Source organism: Trichechus manatus, unplaced genomic scaffold, assembly GCF_000243295.1.
Source record: "Trichechus manatus latirostris isolate Lorelei unplaced genomic scaffold, TriManLat1.0 scaffold00006, whole genome shotgun sequence".
NCBI lineage: Eukaryota > Metazoa > Chordata > Mammalia > Sirenia > Trichechidae > Trichechus > Trichechus manatus.
This window is the reverse complement of record NW_004443942.1, coordinates 7,010,563-7,033,519: the sequence shown is the minus strand read 5'-3', so window position 1 is coordinate 7,033,519 and position 22,957 is coordinate 7,010,563. Positions and strand designations below refer to the sequence as shown.

At 35.1% G+C, this 22,957-nt stretch overlaps 1 protein-coding gene across 4 annotated transcripts in view; it reads right to left on the bottom strand.

The window, feature by feature from the left end:
- Positions 1-22,957, bottom strand: part of PDE3B (phosphodiesterase 3B) — a 165,066-nt gene that overhangs the window by 21,714 nt on the left and 120,395 nt on the right. For all 4 annotated transcript variants that reach the window (XR_002825087.1, XM_004369669.2, XM_023737450.1 and 1 more), the window contains exons 2-7: positions 19,024-19,074; positions 16,925-17,173; positions 14,290-14,432; positions 9,641-9,747; positions 5,054-5,264; positions 4,419-4,495 (exon numbers count right to left, since the gene is read on the bottom strand). Coding sequence is in view for 3 of the 4 variants with exons in the window: in XM_004369669.2 (XP_004369726.1) it covers positions 4,419-4,495; positions 5,054-5,264; positions 9,641-9,747; positions 14,290-14,432; positions 16,925-17,173; positions 19,024-19,074 (838 nt within the window). In the remaining variant the exon portion in view is untranslated. The remainder of the gene's footprint in view (positions 1-4,418; positions 4,496-5,053; positions 5,265-9,640; positions 9,748-14,289; positions 14,433-16,924; positions 17,174-19,023; positions 19,075-22,957) is intronic.

The window sequence follows — 22,957 nt, the reverse complement described above, 5'->3', positions numbered from 1 at the left end:
CACCAGATGCCACTCACCAAAGTAGGATGCAGAACATTTTCTTAATAAGCTTTGTTATGCCAATTGACCTAGATGTCCCCTGAAAGCATGGTCCTCAGACCCCTACCCCTGCTAGTCTGTCCCTCAAAGTGTTTGATTGATTCAGGAAACTTCTTAGCTTTGGTTTAGTCCAGTTGTACTGACTTCCCCTGTAGTGTGTGCTGTCCTTCCCTTCACCTAAGAGATTTCTAATTTTTCTTTATTCCTAGGGTGCAGTCCCCCACATGTCTGTCAGTTTGTTTTACTGTGGGGGTTTGTGTGTTGCTGTGGTGCTGTAAGCTATGCCAGTGGTATTCAGATACCAGCAGGGCTGCCAATGGCAGACAGGTTTCAGTTGAGCTTCCAGACTAAGACAGGCTACAAAGAAGGGCCTGGCAGTCTACTTCTGAAAAGAATTAGCCAGGGAAAACCTGATGAATGGCAGCAGAACATTGTCTGATATAGTCCAGAAGATAAGCCCCCCAGGTTGGAAGGCACTAAAAGACAACTGGGGAAGTAGAGTTGACCTTAATGACGTGGATGGAGTGAAGCTTTCGGGATATTCATTTGCTGATGTGGCATGACTCAAAATGAGAAAAAAACACCTGCAAACATCCATCAATAATCGGAACATGGAATGTACAAAGTATGAATCTAGGAAAATTGGAAATGGTCAAAAATGAAATGGAATGCATAAACATCGATATCCTAGGCATTAGTGAGCTGAAATGGACTAGAACTGGCCATTCTGAATCAGATAATCATATGGTCAACTATGTCGGGAATGATAAAGAGGAATGGCATTGCAGTGATCATCAAAAAGAACATTTCAAGGTCTATCCTGAAGTACAACGCTGTCAGTGATAGGATAATATCCATACGCCTACAAGGAAGACCAGTTAATACGACTATTATTCAAATTTACGCACCAATCACTAAGGCCAAAGATGAAGAAATTGAAAATTTTTACCAGCTTCTGCAGTTTGAAATTGATTGACCATGCAATCAGGATGCATTGATAATTAGTGGTGATTTGGAATGTAAAAGTTGGAAACAAAGAAGAAGGATCGGTAGTTGGAAAATATGGCCTTGGTGACAGAAATGGTGCCAGAGATTGCATGACTGAATTTTGCAAGACCAATGACTTCTTCATTGCAAATACCTTTTTTCAGCAACATAAACGGCAACACGTGGACCAAGCCAGATGGCATACTCAAGAATCAAATCAACTACATCTGTGGAAAAAGACGATGGAAAAGCTCAATATCATCAGTCAGAACAAGGCCAGGGGCCGACTGCAGAACAGACCATCAATTGCTCATATGCAAGTTCAAGTTGAAACTGAAGAAAATTAGACCAAGTCCACGAGAGCCAAAGTATGGCCTTGAGTATATCCCACCTTAATTTAAAGAGTATCTCAAGAACAGATTTGACACATTGAACACTAATGACTGAAGATGAGACAAGTTGTGGGATGACATCAAGGACATCATACATGAAGAAAGCAAAAGGTCATTAAAAAGACAGGAAAGAAAGAAAAGACCAAAATGGATGTCAGAAGACACTCTGAAACTTGTTCTTGAACATCAAGTAGCTAAAGCAAAAGGAAGAAATGATGAAGTAAAAGAGCTGAACAGAAGGTTTCAAAGGGTGCCTCGAGAAGACAAAGCAAAGTATTATAATGACATGTGCAAAGACCTGGAGATAGAAAACCAAAAGGGAAGAACACGCTCAGCATTTCTCAAGCTGAAAGAAGTGAAGAAAAAATTCAAACCTCAAGTTGCAATAGTGAAGGATTCTCTGGGGAAAATATTAAACGATGCCAAAAGCACCAAAAGAAGACGGAAGGAATACACAGAGTCATTATACCAAAAAGAATTGGTCGAAGTTCAACCATTTCAAGAGGTAGCATATGATCAGGAACCAATGGTACTGAAGGAAGAAGTCCAAGCTGCACTGAAGGCATTGGTGAAAGACAAGGCTCTAAGAGTTGTCAGAATATTAACTGAGATGTTTCAACAAACGGATGCAGTGCTCGAAGTGCTCACTCATCTATGCCAAGAAATTTGGCAGACAGCTACCTGGCCAACTGACTGGAAGTGATCCATATTTATGCCTGCCTATTCCCAAGAAAGGTGATCCAACCGAATGTGGAAATTATCAAACAATATTATTAATATCATGTGCAAGTAAAATTTTGCTGAAGATCATTCAAAAGCAGCTGTAGCAGTATATCGACAAGAAACTTCCAGAAATTCAGGCCGGATTCAGAAGAGGACGTGAAACTGGGGATATCATTGCTGATGTCAGATACATCCTGGCTGAAAGCAGAGAATACCATAAAGATGTTTACCTGTGTTTTATTGACTATGCAAAGGCATTCAACTGTGTGGATCATAACAAATTATGGATAACATTGCGAAGAATGGGAATTCCAGAACACTTCATTGTGCTCATGAGGAACCTGTACATAGATCAAGAGGCAGTCGTTTGAACAGAACAAGGGGATACTGCATGGTTTAAAGTCAGGAAAGGTGTGTGTCAGGGTTGTGTCCTTTCACCATACCTATTCAATCTGTATGCTGAGCAAATAATCTGAGAAATTGGACTATATGAATAAGAACTCAGCATTAGGATTGGAGGAAGACTCATTAACAACCTGCATTTTGCAGATGACACAACTTTGCTTGCTGAAAATAAAGAGAACTTGAAGCACTTACTGATAAAGATCAAAGACCACAGCCTTCAGTATGGATTACAACTCAACACAAAGAAAACAAAAATCCTCATAACTGGACCAATAAGCAACATCATGATAAATGGAGAAAAGATTGAAGTTGTCAAGGATTTCATTTTACTTGGATCCACAGTCAACACCCATGGAAGCATCAGTCAAGAAATTAAACAATGTATTACATTGGGAAAATCTGCTGCAAAAGACCTCTTTAAAGTGTTAAAAAGCAAAGATGTCATCTTGAAGACTAAGGTGCACCTGACCCAAGTCATGATGTTTTCAATTGCCTCGTATGCATGTGAAAACTGAATGATAAATAAGGAAGACTGAAGAAGAATTGATGCCTTTGAATTGTAGTGTTCGCAAAGAATATTGAATATACCATGGACTGCCAAATCTGTCTTGGAAGAAGTACAACCAGAATGCTTCTTAGAAGCAAGGATGGCAAGACTGCATCTCACATACATTGGACATGTTGTCAGGAGGGATCAGTCCCTGGAGAAGGACATCATGCTTGGTAAAGTAGAGGGTCAGTGAAAAAGAGGAAGACCCTCAACAAGATGGATTGACACAGAGGCTGCAACAGTGGGCTCAAGCATAACAACGATTGTGAGCATGGCACTGGATCAGGCAGTGTTTCTTTCTGTAGTACAGAGGGTTGCTATGAGTCAGAACTGACGCTATGGCACCAAACAACAACAGGGTGCAGTACTTCAGAGTTTACCAAGTTACCCCCACCGTGGCAGGCCTTCAATGCCAATATCTGTCCCTGTAGTTGGAGCCCTGGTGGTGCAGTTGTTAACAGCTTGGCTGCTAACCAAAAAGTTGGCAGTTCGAATCCACCAGCCACTCCTTGGAAACCCTATGGAGCAATTCTGCTCTTTCCAGTAGGGTCACTATGAATTGGAATCGACTTGATGACAATGGGTTTGTTTTTGTTTGTTTGTTTGTTTTTTTAGTCCCATGAAGCTACCAAAACCACTACTCATTCTATCAGTCACTGGACCCTCTAGAATCAGCAAATACTCTTTTGGTACCCTCAAACTCTGGTCTCACCTCCTTGTACCTTTGTCTTCCTCTAGATCTTGTACTGCTGATTCTTAGGAGCTTGCTAGTTCTTCAATGGCTTTCGGCAGATTTTAAAATAATTTGTCCATATTTTCTAGCTGCACTCAAGGGGAGTATTAGTCTGATTTACCTAGTTCACTACTACTGAAAGCTTGAGTCATCATCTTTTCTAAAGTTACAAAATAACTATAATTTCATCACCAACAATATTCCTGGTTTGAAGATAATGAATATTTTAGAATGCTATAATTAACCAAATTTTAAAACAATTCCTCTCTGTGCCATAAAAACAAATATACAGAAAAATCTTTGGGCTTAGATTGCACAGCACAATTATTAAAGTCAATACACTATGAACCCTAGCCATAACCTAAGAAGATTACATTCATTTGTACAGTACATTTTTACTTTTCAGAATATTTCCACCATCTACTATCTAGAAGTTTTTCCTAAGAACTCCTCTGTGAAGTAGGTAAAACATTATAATTTTTATTTTAAAGATAGATAAACTGAAGTTAAACCCATTCATTTATCCACTCAAAAAACAATGTAAGAATTTCCTCTTAAGCTCCAACACATATGACTTTTGCAATCTCACCTGATTTTCCACTCTGGCAGTCTGTACCAGATTCTGATTCAGATGTTGAAACATATTTCAGTATTTGATGTCCACAGCTTATAGAATAAAACAGATAAATAAATATGATAAATGAGGAAAATTTCTTACCTAAACATAATTAGAAAATGTTCTTAATATTTAACCAAGATCCCAGCTAGAACAAATCCTAATATTCCAATCTCTCTATAAATTTAATAGGCTTTATTCTAGAAAGTATTTAGGTATCCCTCAAGGAAGTAACATATTTTTGAAAGTCAAAATTAAGGTCTAGGGTAATTACTACAGAAGCAGAAATGAGACTGAACATCATGTGAATCAGGTACTTTCGAGTAGACACTAAAGTAGCATGTACTAAAAGAATTCTCTGAATTTGCTGATATCTCTTTATGGGTAGACTACCACTATATTTCACCTCTGATGGAGAACGTTTAATTAGAAGATGAATAATAGCACCTAAATGAGAAAAAGCTAATTTAGAATAAAAACTCCTAGATAAAGAAGAAGCTATAATCTTAATCCATCATCTAGTTGTAATATAGAACTAGAAAACTAGTAATACTTTATTAAAATAACCTACATTTTAAAATAGAAATGATAAACATCTGGGAACTTACCTGTTACAAAGATTGCTATCAGAATTTCTAAGCTGCTGATAAGAATCTGGTGTATTGGGTACATTGCCCACAGATTTGTGTAAAATAACACTTGGCTTAGTAAGAAAATCAGCGGTATCAGGAAATTCTATAGATGACCGATTAGTTAGAGAACCAGCAGACACTGGTCCATGACTGGGAGAATTCACAGGAGTCACGCAGGATACAGCACCTTTAAAAATTAAAAAGGAGAAAATAGATAAATTAATTAATAAATGTATGTGTGCATGTACTTGTGTATTATATATGTTTGTATATTTATACAGACAATCTTCCATCTCTAAAGAAATCAAAGTATTTACAATTAAATGATAAAAATAAATTTCTACTTAGGACTACCTTGAGGACATCCAAGTAATTTAAGCAGAATATAGACCATATTTGTCATTATCAATGACTGTCAAGTAAACACCCTTTGGCAGGATGGTACATAATACATAACGATTTAAGAGTATGACTAAAATGTACATGCCATTTTAGTATTTTTATTTGGCACAAATTTTCCTAATCTATATTGGTCTTTATCTTTCACATTTTGTGTCCATACCATCTTGATTATCCACATGAGCAAAGCATCTTTACACCAGATTCTATTTCCAAGTGCTTAATAGCATTAAGCAAGTTGAGCGCATGATAAAATTATACACTAACACAATCAGCATATCTCTTTAGGAAATATATCCAAAATTTTTTTAGTTCATTCATTCATTCAACAAATATTTGAGAGCCTACTATGTGCTGGAAAATGTGCTGAGTTTCACAATGGAGAAAAACATAATATCCCTGCAACTCAATAAACATATAATCTAGTCCATTGCCCTAGAGTCAGACTTGCCACATCTTTCTCCCACAGGGTGGCTGGTGGGTTTGAACCACCAACATGAGTTAGTAGCCGAGCACTTTAACCACTGCACCACCAGGGCTCCTGTATAGTCTAGTGGAGGATACAAACATCTGTTAAGTGCTAAAACAAGGGAAAAACAGACTGCTTCAGGAACCCATAGGTCCTACTCCTGCTGATTTACTCTAGAAACCTTTGCTGAGTGACTTGAACTAAGGCAGTATGGGTATACCTAAGAGAGAGAGAGGCAGATTAAAAACTTTATTTAAAAATAAAGATCCAAGTAAAGTGTGAATCAGAGAGGAAAGCAAAGAAATCATTAAGGATCTACAATATTTTCAGGCATAGTTACAGACGTGTATTTTATTTAATCTTCACAATAGCCTTGTGAGTTTAAGCAGTGTCTTTATTTTACACGTGAAGAAAAAATCTCCAAAAATATTAAGTAACTTCATTTAATTCACACAGTTAACTCTGTGAGACCATACTCTTTCCAGGGCTGTCACTGCTGTTTAATCAGATTGATTTGTTTAGAGGCTTCTATAAATTCAAATAATGTTAGGGCTGAATGGAATTTTATAGATAATCTAATTTAATGTAGTGTTTCAGAAGAGGAAACTGAGGACTAGAGGGGAAATAACTGACTAAAGTCTCAGTTTGCAATTTTCTCTAATTATACTAGTAAGTGACCAAAATCCTGATAAACAGGGTGAGAGGAATAAAGGGTAAATTACATTAGGATGGAGCCCTGGTGGTGCAGTGTCTAAGAGCTGAGCTACTAACCAAAAGGTTGGCAGTCTGAATCCACTAACCACTCCCTGGAAATCCCATGGGGCAGTTCTACTCTGTCCTATAGGGCCGCTATGAGTTGGAATTGACTGGATGGCAATGGGTTTTGTTGTTGTTGTTGTTAATATTAGGATATACTCTCCATGATAGAAATTTAATATAACATAGAAAAGCTTTGAGGAGAGGACAAAATGAAATAGAAGAAAATCTAGCAACCCTAAGAAATACATTCTACAGTATAGCTCCATTACTTTTTTAAAAAATATTTTTACTGTGAAATATAATACACATACAGAAAAGTTACAACAGGAATGCCCATCGCCCAAGCTAAGACATAAAACATTGCCAGAGGTCAGAAGCCCTCATCTTCTTTCTCCCTCCCATTAATGAAATCATTATCTTGGATTTATGGTATTGTTTTCTTGTCTCTCTTTATAATTATGACACCCATGTATGCATCCCTTAACAATTTATATTACTTGCCTTTTTTGAACTTTATAAATTGAATCAGATAGCTTCTATGCCTTGATTTCTTTACTCAACGTTTTTAGAAGATATTTCCATGCTGTTGCCTGTGACTTCATTCATTCATTTTCACTGCTGTATGAAATTGTATAGAGCAGCTGGTTGATTCGAACTGCTGATCTTTTGGTTAGCAGCCAAGCTCTTAACCACTGCACCACCAGGGCTCCATAGCATGAACATAGCACAATTTTATTTCTCCATTCAAGTGTTAATAGACATATGGGATGTTTCCAGTTTTGGGGCAACAATATGGCTCTGAACATTCTTATACCTGTATTTTGGCATACACAGATGTGTATTTTATCAGGGTATATATTCTAGAGTGTAATTACTCATCTTTATAGTAATAAACTATTTTTCAAAGTCATTATAAAAATTTATATTCCCACCTGCACTGTATGACAGTTTCTGTTGCTACAAATTCTCACCAACACTTGGTATCTTTAGACTATCTTTTGCAAAGCTGATGGTGAACGGAAGAGCTTTGTGCTTTTGGTTTTTTATTTCCTGATTACTCATGAGGTTGAGCATCTTTTATATGTTTATAGGCCACTTACAGTCTTTTTTTTGTAAGTGAGCGTTAAGTCTTTTGCTCATTTTTCTATTAGGTTGTTGAAGTGAACAGATTCTAATGCAGTCCCCATTGATCCCTGCCTTCTGTTGTTCACACCTTTGTATAATTCTCTCCCCTTGAAAATGGACTTTTTTATTCTTTCATCACTAAATATGTATTCCATTGTCTTTGGCTTCCATGGTTGCTACTGAGAAGTCACTTTTGGTATTATTTTTACTGTTTGGAAAATAACTTTTCTACTTTTGTTTGTTTTTGAGATTTTTCTCTTTATCTTTAGTATTCAGAGCTTTTACAATGATGTACTTAGTTGTGATTTTCTTTATATTTTTCCAGCTTGGGGCTCACTGAGCTCCATGAATTTGTGTGTTGCTTTGCTTTCTTTTATTGGTTTTAGGAAGTTTTTTAGCCACTATCTCTTTAAATTTTGTTTCTGCCCCATTGTCTCTCCTCTCCTTTTAGGGACATGATTTACACATACATTAAAACTTTTGACTGTGTTCCATTTGTCCTGTTATTTATGCATTTCTTTCCCTTTTCATGCTTCAGTTTAGTTTTTTATATTTCTGTTTTCAATTTCACTAATACTATTTTCTATTGTGTCCAATCTTCTCTTAAACCCATTCAATAAGCTTTTAATTTCATCAATGCATTTCTTAGCTCTAGACAGTCCACTTGTTTTGTTAGTTCTCTGTTGAAATTAACTTTTCAATTCATCCATCTTTCCTTCTATTTCCTTTAAAACGTCATTGTTAAAGACTTTATTAACTCCAGCATCAAGATCACATGTAGATCTTCTATTGTCTGCTCTTTTTGCTTATCAAGCATTTTCCCGCCTCTTCAATGTTTTATAATTCGTATGATATGTCAGATATTGTATAAAAAAGGAATCTGCAATTGTATATCCAACTGACTGTAATATCAGACATAAAGTACTTTAAAAGCACTGTATCTGTGTTCCTCTGCTATTATTATGTTGTATCTATACATATTTTTCATCCAAAAATTTTGAAGTATTCTGTAATCTTTTGAGTTAAAGAAAATTTCTCAATTAGAATGACTTACCAGGATATAGTCAGGGTGTTTCTCTACTCCCCTACTATGATTTTTTTTTTTTTTTTTCAATCACAACTACCATTCTAAAAAAGGGAAATACCTTTGTAGGTTTCCTCTTGTTCTGGATATATGAATCTGGATCTGTAACTATTCAGGTTACTGAAATAGTCCTATATTTAATTTCTGAATTCCCAGTTCCTAACAAAGTGCCTGGTACATGGTAGGTCCTCAAAAAGTGTTTACTGAATGAGGGAGCAAGTAGTCAACTAATAAAAACCAAACCTGTTGCTCTTGAGTCGATTCTGACTCATAGCGACCCTATAGAACAGAGTAGAACTGCCTCACAGGGTTTCCAAGGCTGTAAATCTTTATGGAAGCAGACTGCCACATCTTTCTCCTGAGGAGTGGCTGGTGGGTTCAAACTGCTGACTTTTCAGTTAATGCCAAGTGCTTAACCACTGCACCATCAGGGCTCCTGGTCAACTAATAAACCAAAAACCAAAACCATTGCCATTGAGTCAATTCCAACTCATAGCAACCCTATGGGACAGAGTAGAGCTGGCCCATAGAGTTTGCAAGGAACACCTGGTGGGTTTGAACTGCCGACCTTTTGGTTAGCAACTAATAGCCAACCCAAACTGCTTAGTCATGTTAACTTATAACACTTGAAATGGTATTCAAAATTACCTATGTATAATGAAAAAAAATTGTTCTATTGTATACTCTGAGATCTCACATACTTAAATCATAAAGAATGATTTCTTACCAGCTCTTCTCAGACTTATATGGTGAGTGAATGATACAGAAGAAGACCTTTGCTTCGGAATTGTCAGTAGATTTGAACTAAATGGTCCATTTAGATAGCATCCTTGACTAAAAGGGAAAGATAACAAATTAAGAATTTTAAACCTATGGAAAATTTTCTCTTTTTTCTTCTTGGTCTTTAATTCAATTAGCAAATAAGTGCTGCTACATTCAGGGTTTATAACTGTTATCTAGTGCCTATGCCCTAAAGCACAGATCCGCAAACTTTTTCTATAAAGGAGCAGGTAGTAAATATTTTTGACTTTGCAGGCCTTAAGGTCTCTGTTGCTACTAGTCAGCTCTGCCACTGTAGCACAAAAGCAGCTACAGACAACAGTAAAATGAATGGGTGTGGTTGTGCTTCAATAAAATTTTGTTTACAAAAACAGGCTGCAGACCAGATTAGGTCCACAGGTTGTAGCTGGGGACTCCCTACCTAAAGCAGATTATCAGTATCACCTGGAGGGCTTCTTAAAACACAGATTTCTGACCCTACTCCCAGTTCTGATTCTGTAGGTCTGGCATAGGGCCAGAGAATTTGCATTTCTAACTACACCTACTCCTCACTTATCAACCATCTCGACTGTATCATTATCTGACATTTCGCATTTATGACAATAGTATAAAATCTACTATCTGACTATTTTGTACATTAATGTATGTCTGGCAGTAATGAATGTTGAGGTGCGAGGCAAGAGTAAGGTGGCTGTAATGGTTAAGGTTATGTGTCAACTTGGCTAGTCCATGGTTCTCAGTGGTGTAATGAAAAATTGTGTACTTTAAGCCAGTGGTTTTCATTCAGGTCTCTGAACCAGCAACATTAGCATCACCTAAGAGCTACACCGACTGCACACTTATTGACATGGTTAGGTTCCAAAGACCAGGTCATTATGCAAAAATCAGTGTTGTACAGAAATGGAGGAAGACACATCAGATCACAAAATGGAGGATGACTACGTCGTTACATAAGTGCCAACTTACATCATTATATAACTGCCAATTGACATCATTACATAACTGTCAAACCACTGAGAATCATGGCCCAGCCAACCTGACACATAACCATTATAGGCAGTGTTACTCTCGCCTCACACCTTGCTTTTAATTACTGCCAGATGCATGTTGTTAATGCACAAAATAGTCGGATAGCAGATTTTTTTACTATTGTCGTAAATGCGAAATGTTGGAAAATGAGATAGTCAATAAATGAGGAGTAGGTGTATTTCCTGTTCCCTCTCCCCACAGATATTAGCTATCCTTTAAGCCAGTCATATCCTACAACTGAAATATTTTAGTATAGGTTTTAGGGCTTTTATGAAGAAATTATATATAGGTAGGCAATTATAGCACACCAATGTGATACACAGAGTTTAATATACCTATCACAAATTAAGGAGCCCTGGTGGTGCAATGGTTAAAGCACTCAACTGCTAACCGAAATGTTGATGGTTCAAATCCACCAGCCACTCCGCAGGAGGCAGATGTGGCAGTCTGCTTCTGAAAAGATTTATAGCCTTGCAAACCCTATGGAGCTGTTCTGCTCTGTCCTATGGGGTCGCTATGAGTGGGAACAGACTTGATGGCAGTGGGTTTTTGGTATTACAAATTAAATGGGATAATATATATAAAAGCTTTTGGCCCAGTGTCATGCATATAGCAAGCACAGCATGAATGTTAGTTACTTTCCTTTCCTTAGATATTCACTGGTGTGTTTTCTTCTGTGAGTCAACTTCTGATCTGGGTACTTTCATACAAGCTCAAGGACAAATTTAGATTCCCTGTCTAGTTTCATTCATGTTTTATTTCTTTAGACTAAGTTCTCAGTGAGCACCTCTCCAACTCTTTCCATCTTTCTTGTACTTCCATACCTCATTTACACAGAGAAGACCATTTTTCTCTGACATAGAGGTTTTTGTTCATGTCTCTATTACATCACTCATCCATATTATATTACAATTTTACTGTTTAACAGGATGTAAAGATACTGCCAACTTTTCTAGGTAAATTAATTTTGTAAGCAACCACTAATCTAGAGGATGGCAGCAGTGTGCTAGGAAATAAGGACACAATAGTAACAGATGAAAAACAAGCTAGAAGAACGAGAAATATAATTTCAGGAACAGACTCAGGAAGTAAAAAGTTCAATATTGGAATCATGTTGAAATCATAGCTAGGGCCAGTTAAATCATAGTCAGGGAAGCTGTGATCAGAATCCAAAGCTGAGTTCAAATCAAGACTCAAGAATCTAAGACATACAATCTCCATTCTCAGATCTTAGCTCTAATAAAGTCAAGGTGAATGCTTCATGATTCCAAAGTCATAAGTCTATTAATTTTGTGATGCTAAAACTTAAAGGTCCTTGCCCTGACAGATATGACTGTACCTGAATAAAACAAAATATCATGATGCATTGAAGACCTAGAGCTACAGTGTCTAATATGATTGCTACTAGTCATATGTAGCTACTTATATTTTAATTTAAATTAATTAAAATTAAATCAAATTTAAAATTCAGTTCCTTATTCATACCAGGCACATCTTCAAGTGATCAACAGCCATAGGTAGCTAGTGTCCACATTGGACACTGTAGATACAAAATATTCCCATCAATTTCTACTGGACAGCACTATTCTAGAGACTTGAATTTGAAAAAGAAAACTGGCTGTAAATACTTCATATATTCCCATATTACCTTGTCTATGTCCAAGGTACACTTAGAAATTTATTACTGAAAAGCTGTAGCTTCTGCACACTAGAAAAATTTAGTCTGGTCTGGTAGATGCATATAATGCCCCAATTACTTTACTCTCTAAATTTCTAAATCTTTTATATGGTAAATGGTTTTGTTTTAATGAGAGTTATGTGAATATATCTGCCAGGGATGATTACAATCTGTCTACATTTACCAATATATGGACACTTCTCAGAGTTAGTGATTAGTTCTTGTCTCTGAACCATGTTTCTATTTTAATATCAATTGTCTAAGGCAACAGGATAAAAATGACCTTAACTCAATGTAGCAAATATTTAACTCAAACACATTACAGTTATATCAATGTGACAGATTAAAAAACAGAATCAGTTTCATCATTCCTTTTTAAACTCAACAATATTCTCATGTTTCCCATGGTTAAGAAATATATTTTAGTTCCTGACACATCCTGCTTCCATTATAAAACAAAACAAAACAAAAAACTATCATGTTTAGGCTCTGAGCAAATTTTGTACCAGTCTTCATTTTCCTGTACTGGATTCTTCATATTTTAGTCCGTTCCTGTTTTACTTTTCATTTCACTCAATTTTGCTTTTATAAGAAAAGTTCATCTATTTGACTGTATTATAGAATATTCAAATTAATAAACCACAAAAGAATCTGGAAAATTATAATTATTTACTCAGATTTCACATGTAGATGTTAATACAAATTTTAACAGGTAAATAGCTATAATCCAATTCTGCCATCTACTGTTTCAAATGTGAAACTATACCGCTGAAACCAAAGTACAACACATGCTCAGCGCATGGTTTGACATGACATTTGCACTAATACCAATTTTATTAACATAGATAACTGACTAAATAGAAATGTATAACCCACACAAGAGATCAATATCTTTCCTGGCTTTCAGAAGACAAATTATTGAATCATTTGTTAGCAAGAATTTACATTTAGAAGATTCTAGCTCGCACACTTCCCAGCCTCATTTAGTTGTAGTTACTGATGCCCTTCATCTATAGGATTAGCACTGTTTCTTCCTAGTTTTAGTCTGGAAGCTCCACTGAAACCTGTCTACCATGGCTGACCCTGCTGGTATTTGAAATACTGATGGCATAGCTTCTAGAATCATAGCAACACACAAGCCAACACAGTAAGATGACAAACTGACAGATAAGTGGTCATCAGGAAAGACCAATCCTAGAAAAGGACATCATGTTTGGTAAAGTATAAGGCCAATGAAAACAACAGAAACCCTCAGTAACGTGGACTGACACAACAGCCACAACAATGGACTCAAACATACCAACAATCATGCAGATGGGGTAGGATCGGGCAAAATTTTGTTCTGTTATACATTAGGTCACCATGACTTGACAGCAGCTAACAATAACAACCCCAACTAAATCCTTAATAGAATACTGAATATTATCAGTCTTAGACCTCCAGTAGGAATAGGATTTGAAATAGTCTTGCTACCTTATACCTACCATCTAAGTTAAACTCTGGGAAGTTGCTCTCCTTTTGCAAGTCAGTAACTCTGTTAATCTACTTTGGATACTGTGTATTTGATTAGTGGCTGCCCCTATAATGGCCATTTCTACCAATTTAAAGGCTTTCCCAATATCCTATCCTAAATTGATCCTAGTTTCCTCAAATCTTCTCACTGGCCACCATACTTTGTACCCAACCTACCTAAGTTTTGGCAGAGGCATGTTAGCTTCTTGTTAACAATCAGTTTCTCTATTACACCATATTATTACTACTCATGCTGTCCTATACCTAAAGTTCTTCAACCATTCCTTTCTGCTTTTAGAGTGATTCTAAACTTTACTCACAGAAACAAAATGGATTTGTTAAATTCAGATTTCTTTAAAGGGCTCTAAGGATTTTACCTGGAAATGCCAAATTCTTGATGAGGTCTTTTGCCATTATTACGTTCCCACCTTGAAGAAGACTGTTCAATGGGTGGCAGACCTGAAGTTCCTGAACTCCTCCTCAGTTGTGGTGTTGGTAAGCTACTCCTACTATTTAGGCCCTGTTGAATAATTTAACGACGGTTAAAATCTTCACCTTTTAATATGCTGTATATGGAATATTAAAGATGGCACATGAAAATATCAGTACAAACTATATTTTTAACATGTCTAGGAGAAATAGAACATTTTATTCTGTAAATCTGTCAATTTTCCTCCAAATTTCACACTCTATACTATTGTTATATTTATGTTCTTTCTACTAAAAAATGATTTCTGAACTCTCTACAATTTAACTAGTTTTTTTTTTTTTTTTTTTTCTTTTGCACATCTTACTCCTAGTTTCACAAGAAAGAAACAAATGACAATTTAAAAAGTGGACACGAAAAACATGCACTGAAAAGCTAGGTCAGAGGAAAAACTTAGGATCAGGGAAGATCAGACCTAATATCCTAAAACTTTTGTATTTTCAGTACAGTGCTATCTAATGTACATAGTAGTAAATCTGAAGAAAATGCAGGGTTTTGAACTACCTTCTGAATTAATGATTAAATTAAATTCAGAACTTCAGCATTAAAATATTTAACCCTATTTTTAAAAACATTATACACTATCCAAATGTTCAGTTAACTGGAATATTCAATTTTTGAATGTTTATTTTATTGAGATTTATAGCTTATTCTGAATGTTTACTTTATTGAGATTTGTAGTTCATTCTATTGAGATAATACAGCTTCTGCTTCCTATTAACTTCCCGTCAGTAGACTCTGAAACAGTCATAGAAAGATAAATATCTGTCTTATATTTAAATTTTTCCAAGGATGTTGATTTTATAAAGGTTCCTGCTTAGTTTGATAGTCAGTGAAAAGTTCTTTATATAACATAATCCTTACTAGCTATAATTCAGGTCCATATAATCTTTCTTAGTTCTTAACATATACATAACATTTACATTACATCATCTATTCCAACTCTCTTTACCTTAGTAATTTTTTTTTTTAATGCTGTTGCTATTTTCTGAAGTAAAAGAAGGCTTTAATATTTTTTTCCAAAAGCAGATACAAACTAGATATGGTATTCAAATAAGGAGTTTAAAGAACACAAAGAAATATGGGTTATTTCCTGATTCTTTTATGACTTACTCCTATCAGTAGATACTAGTACCAAAAATAAGTCTGATTAACTAGAATGCTCAGGAAATGAGGTATTTTGGTTTCCTGTTAAATTTTGTTGTTTAAAATGTTTCTAAAATGTACCAATATACTTTTCTACTTAGTAAACATAATAACAAGCACAATACTGATGTCAATATGATTTTTATGATTAAGAATTACTAGTCTAAACATCAAATGTCAATTGAAAATGCAAAGAAGAGCAATTTGAATGAATACTAACTTAAGAATATATTAAAGAATTATTTTATTCATAAATTTATTGCTATTCCATTTGAAGGCTTGTGATTAACCTTTCTCTTAAGGTGGAGTGGTGAAAAAAATGCCATACAACCAAGTACCATTGTTAATTGGGATTTGACTAATGGAGGTGCTACTTAATAAACCTAAAAAAAAAAAAAAAAGCATCACATAACTACCTATGATTCAAAGTGTGATCAATAATAATTTTCAAATTCTTTTTGCCCTAATTGGGCTTGCTTAATTTTTCAACATTTCTAAACCCTAGGGCTGAGAACTGACAAAATGGAATTAACCAATGATCAAAATCTCTCCAAAATTATATTTTTTCTTAGCTCTATGCAAACCATTACAATTAACAAATTTAACTGATTTCAATTTCACCTCTTTTTGCTAGTTTCCTTAATTGTAGAATACAGCAGTTGAGCTCCAATAATCTCTAAAATGTTTCTAGTATTAAATTTTTTTGATTGAAGCTACTGGTGAAGATACTAATAAATAGTCAAAACAAGTAAAGGCACTCTGAACAAGCGTAATGTATACCTATTTGGAACAGTATTGTTTTGTAAAGGAAATCCCATTTTGAAACATTCATCTTTAAAGAGAAATTAACTGCATATCTAATGACTGAAAAATCAGTGCCAACTAGGATATCTCAATCTCTAATGGGCAAAACCAGGGGTAAAAACAAGTTTCCCAAAAAATGTGAAAGAAAAAATTAAAATAATGCTATGTAAATCATAAAATGAAAATTATAATGACCATTTCTTCTTGGTTCTTAACAAGAACAATTACTGCATTCTAAAGAATAGAATAGATTAATAACATGACTTGACTACTAGTTTGTGCAGGCCTGGAATTAAATTTATTTCTTTACTTCTTTACAACAATAAGAGCAATAATAAATAGTTGTTACCATTCAAGTTATTACTGCTAATTACAGCAACGTTATTTAGAGTAAAACCTGAATGCTCATCTAGAATTACATGAACTTATATCTATCTCTAAAGTCCCAAGAGGTTCAATGTAGTATAAAAGAAGGTGTTCCTTGGAAAAAAATATTCTATTTTATATAAAGGAGCAGTTTTAATTTGAAAATATTAAATGTGATAAACAAGGCTGGCTGATTACTATATTTTGACCTTGTGAAGTTTTCGATCTCCTTTCTCAGCTGGGTCCTCTATTTCAGAGCAGGGGTAAAATCCAGGAAATGGTGTGAGAGGATTAATCTTTGGCCTACAGGAACCTGAGAAAGCACCCATCAAGCTACTGATACTCCGTAGGGAAGAAATGACTCGTGGGGGAAGGGCTGGGTCACACAGAAGGTCTGACACCATATTGCGAGCTTCATATAGCACTGAAAGATCAACTCCATTTCCACCTCCAGAATTCTAGAAAAGAAAAAAGGTAAAATCATATATTTGTTACACGAAAAACATAACATTTAAGAATAACTTACTTTACTTTAAATCAAGGCCTCCTATCTAATAATATCTAGGTAATTTAATCCTATAAAATATAAATTTTCATTTATTTGGACATGGCATAAATGATATAACAAATGGTATAATTCTAACTTTAAATTTTTTGATAGTGAGAATGATACTGTGAACGATAATTTTTTTCATTAGTTTATCTCATTATATTTAATGATACTCATTACTGATTTACAGTTTCTAACTAGTATAGAACCGAATCTGTACTCACTTTAAAACCATAATTTGGACTTTCCACTCATTTGTTAAGGATTTTCTTTCCTTTACGCCAAAATATCTTTTAAACATACACAGCATTTCTTTCATTTATCCTACTCACTCAAGAGGCAGTCTAGCATAGTGACAAAGCTTTGTTGCAAAGACACAGCAGTCTGAAATCTAGATTTTAACCCTAACTGTGTGACCATTAGCATGTTATTTAACATCTGAAATTTTAAAAAGTTTTTTCATATAAAATGGGGATAATAGCATCTATCTCATTATGGGCTGATGTGAAAATTAAATCTGATTAAGCAGGTAGGGCACTAAAACAATGTACAGCACATATACTTAAAGTACAATAAATAGTACTATCACAATTAATATTATAGAAAGTGATGAGATAAAGATACAAATAAAATGGTATCAGAATTCAAGAGACAAAAGTAACTTTGAGCTGGACGTTTAACAAAGCATCATGGAAAGGGTAGCATTGGCTGGGCCCTAAACAATTGCTAGGAAAGTACTTTCTAGAAAAAGTACTTTTTAGAAAGTACAATTTAGAAAAAAACATTGATGTATACATATGATATGATTTTTTATTTTTTGAAAATACATATACGTGATGTTCAACTCAATCACCTATAGAAATAAGTATACTGATAATCAGACCAGTGAACTGCATGTGTCACTCTTGTTTGTTTTATTGTACCTGAGCTTATATTGCCAAATGGGCATGTTTGGAATTCACACGTATTCAGATTATTTAATGAGTTTACTATGAAACTGCTTATTAAGTATCTCCCACACATTTTGGAACTGAGAAATGTTATGTAACTTTATTTAGGTCACAGTAGCTAAAGAATGTCCTTATTTCTTTGTGGAATTTTTTTTTTCTTGTGCAGTGTTATTTTGTGTTAGTTTTTGTTTTAGAACCTTCCCCACTACTGGGGCACATTCCAGCTATTTCTAGTCTTTATCAACTATAAATAACATTAAAACCAACAGCTCTCTATATGTGTCACTATAGACGATTAAGCATACCTCTGACAGATAGCTTCCCATAATTTGAATTGCTGAACCAAAGCAAATACATACACACAAAAATTAAACAACATAATTTACAACATTAATAGAATAATGGGAAAAAAGGGGTCATATCAATAGATGTAGAAAAAGCATCTGATAAAATTCTACTCCCAAAGCAAATGGTTTGCTTTTTCTCATAAGCAGCCTTCAATCTATTTTTCCCCTTCTGTGGATCACTGGTCCACAATCAGAACAAAAATATTCTCACTCTTAATACAGAATATTAATTTATTCTGAGCCCACATTATATTAATAACATTTGCAAATAACTATATAAGTCTCATTTATTATCATTTTCTTTTAATATTATATTTAAAATGTATTTTTTTTAAATCTACTTAAATAAAGGTTCTGGTTATTTTAACAAGTTAAAAGAAAATCTTATGGCACAGAAATCTTGTAAATATAACTTTAATTTAAATGTCAAAAGTTTCTTTACAGATATCACTCATATTTACCTGATAATGAGGTTTATACCACTGTTTTAAATCCCAATCCCAAAGAATCATCTGAAAGAAAAAAAATCACTTAGTTACTAACTGGAAATAAACAAATACCTTTAAAGACAAAATACAGCATATTCAATCACAGATACCTAAAATAAAATTTGGAAGAGGAATTGTGCAGGTAAGAATGAAAATTATCCCTAGACATACTTCATTAATTATACAACCTGTAATTGAAAAATCAAAAGAATAAAGAATCATCAGAAGAAAGTCACTAAAATATGCCATATTAGCCTTCAAAATATCTAGTACCACAAAAAAGGTAAATGTAAATCCAAAAATCACATTCAGTCACTAAAAATACAAGAAAAATTATATATCATCAGACACCGTTCCCCTTCCCATCCCCTCCAAAGGCTTATCACTTACTAAAGGGTGGTGTCATTTCCTTACCAATAAAGCCCTTATACTTGCAGTTAAAGAAATGGATTTATAAAAGCAAGCCACCCACCCTTTTGATATGCAGATATTTCATGACTGTTTTCATGTTTATTTCCTTTATAGGCAACATATGATAACTTCTTAGTCCTAGACTAGTTTTTTCCTGCCCTTCTTCCTAGCAGAATTTTCAGCTGCTTCCCCATCTACTAGTCGCTATACTCAAGATAAGATCAGCTTTAATTCGGCAAGCTATAACTACCACCTATGATTAATTCTAAACTTCTTTAAAGTTTACTAAATTAATAAGCAGATCTCCTCTTCTGCTTAAAAAATTGATTATGATTTCTACCTTCTATATAGCTTTGATCCCTTGAATATAAACCTAGTTAATTTGTAATATAATCACATTATTTCTATACATTGAACCATTTACGTTGTTTCTTGTCCTTGGGCTTATGTCTCCTGGTTGCAAAAGATCTAAAAGTGTTATCTAGTCTATCGCTGGTCCAATGTTTCACTGTTCTTGTTGTTGTTGTGTGCCGTCAAGTCGATTCTGAGCTATAGCAACCCTATAGAGCAGAGTAGAACTGCCCCATAGGGTTTCCAAGGAGCAGCTGGTGGATTCGAACTGCTGACCTTTTGGTTAGCACCTGTAGCTCTTAACCACTTGACTGAAATGTTTTATTAGGAGTCAGCAAACTTTTTCTGTAAAGGGACTGACAGTAAATGTTTTAGGCTTTGTGAGTCACGTAAGGTCTCTGTGGCATATGGCATATTTAATTTGTTTTTGTTTTAGATAGATAGAACCAAAATCAAAAACCAAACCACTGCTGTCGAGTGGATTTCGACTCACAGTGACCCTACAGGACAGAGTAGAACTACCCTGTAGGGTTTCCAAGGCTGTAAATCTTCACAGAAGTAGACTGCCACATCTTTTGGGGACTCTTTCAGAGCCACTGGTGGTTTTGAACCTTTGACATTTTGGTTAGCAGCCAAGCACTTTAACTACTGTGCCACCAGGTCTCCTTCAGATGATGATAGATAGATAGGAAGGTAGATAGATAATGTTGTCGGGTGCCATCAAGTCAATTCCAACTCCTAGCGACCCCATGTGACAGAGTAGAAATGGCTTTTCTTGGCTGTAATCCTTACAGAAGCAGATCATCAGGTCTTTCTTCCACGGAGCTGCTGGGTAGGTTTGAACCACCAATCTTTCAGTTAGCAGCCAGCCCTTAACCGTTTATATATGTATATAAACTCATTGCCATCAAGTCAGTTCCAACTCATGGCAATTTCATGTGCTTCAGAATAGAACTGCATTCCATTGGGTCGGTCTTCAATGGCTGATTTTTTTGGAAGTAGATCACCAAGCCTTTCTTCCGAGTTACCTCTGGGTAGATTCAAACCTCCTTTCAGTTAGCAGCCTAGTGTGTTAACCACTTTTACCATCCAGGCACTCTCACATTAAGATTATCATAACCTAAAATCCCTAAGTTTCTTTTATACTTGGTATGTTTATGCTCCATTTTCTCCATGCTATTCCTGCACAATTGCTTTTTAGACACAACTGCAGTACTTTGCTTCTGTCCTGATTTTAGTTTTTTTGGAGATTGAGTATGTCAGCTAGCCTATTAATAATTCCTCCCATCATCATAACATCTGTAAGTCTGATATTTTGCTAAGTTCACTAATAAAAGTCTAAAATAGACAGCAGTGAAGACAGAATCATATGATGTGTCATTAAAACTTATCTATTAGATGTGTATCAATTCATTCATTTGCATTCTGAATTTATAAGCTTGCCTAACTGTGTTGTTGTTGTCGCTGAGTCTGTTCTGACTCATGGTGACCCTGCTATCCAGTTCATACTTCAACATTTCTTCCACACCATCAAGCTGTGATAAACGCATATACCTCATTTCCCTGAATAATTAGTCTAAGTAGAAGCTGATTTTCTGCTAACTCAAGCACACTTTCATTAGGACAGTTTTTTTTTAACATTGAGTCAATCTTCCTTTCCCCTCACTTCATTCAGCTATATGACTAAATAAACATTACATTTTTAAATATTTGCCTCTAATGCCAAGAGCCATATTTGTATCTATACACGCATTCTCAATGGAGGCCATATTGCCTCCAAGAAGGTGAAAATTGTTTCTTGAGGGCAAACAAAAAAATTAAATATTAAAAGGTTTGTGGCCCTACAAAGGGCTACAGTACATAAACAGATATACAGTATATCTAGGGTATTAATATTTCATGGGAATAGAGGGACAATTAGAGGGAAAAAAGTCTATAAAGGCTCCTTAAACCAAACCAAACCCGTTATCGTGGAGTCGGTACTGACTCATAGCAACCCTATAGGACAGAGTAGAACTGCCCCATAGGGTTTCCAAGGAGAGGCTGGTGGATTTGAACTACCGACCTTTTGGTTAACAGCCAAGCTCTTAAGCACTTTGCCACCAGGACTCCATAAAGGCTCCTTAGGGGAGTGATAATGAAAAATAGGTTGAGAAACACTGATACAAAGTAGTCCTGCCGCTTGCTTATAAGAGCAACCTCATCTTAGCTTACATTCTTAGAAAACCTAGTACATTGAGCCCAGTCCAAGGCTGCCTACTCAGAAGCTGCTGCTAACGCACACTTATTTTAATTGTACTATTAAAGGTCTCTAAAAACCTTACTATGTACAATGGTTTTTCTCCATGAATACTGCTTTTAGATCTATTATAGTATTTTTTACTACAGAGTATTTTCCTTATTAAATTCATTCCTCCCTGGCCTTTCATCCCATTACCATGGTTTTCTCTTGCTTATACTTGCTATATTAGCCTTGAATCGACTCTTAAGCAATAGCTTATTCTTATTTGCAGTCACTTTCTCTAGGATCAATAAAAAGAATTTAATAAAAAGCAGCAGGTCTCATTCTGGAATCCTTGCATATTAGGAACTGAAAACAAATACAATGAAAGCTACAGAGAGCTGGCCAACTTTGGCATTCTATGTAATTTGAATAACTAGAGTATTAATGATTTTGAGAAAATAAATTTTCTCAATAAGCAGTAGAAGATACGTGACCCAGGAATTCCACAACTAGGTATATATCTTAGAGCACTGTTATTCAAAGTGTGGTCCACAACAAGATAAATACAAAAATTAAGAATAAAAGTTTAGAAACTTTATAGCAATCTGACATTGTTGGGACATTTTTAGTGTACTTTACAAAAGCATCAATCCATAATGGATCATGGAAAAAACAACAAAAGTATGATCCTTTGCTACAGATAGTTTGACACCAGGAGACATGAACAAGAATACACATAGCTGCACAGATTGGGGTAGCAAAAAATTAGATGCAATTCAAATGTCCATCGAAAGTAAAATGGAGAAAATCTGGTATATTTATACAATGAAATATAGCATGAAAATGAAGAACAGCTATATACTATACAGATGAATCCCAGAAACATAATGTTGAATAAGAAAAGCAAATCAAAGAAGAATA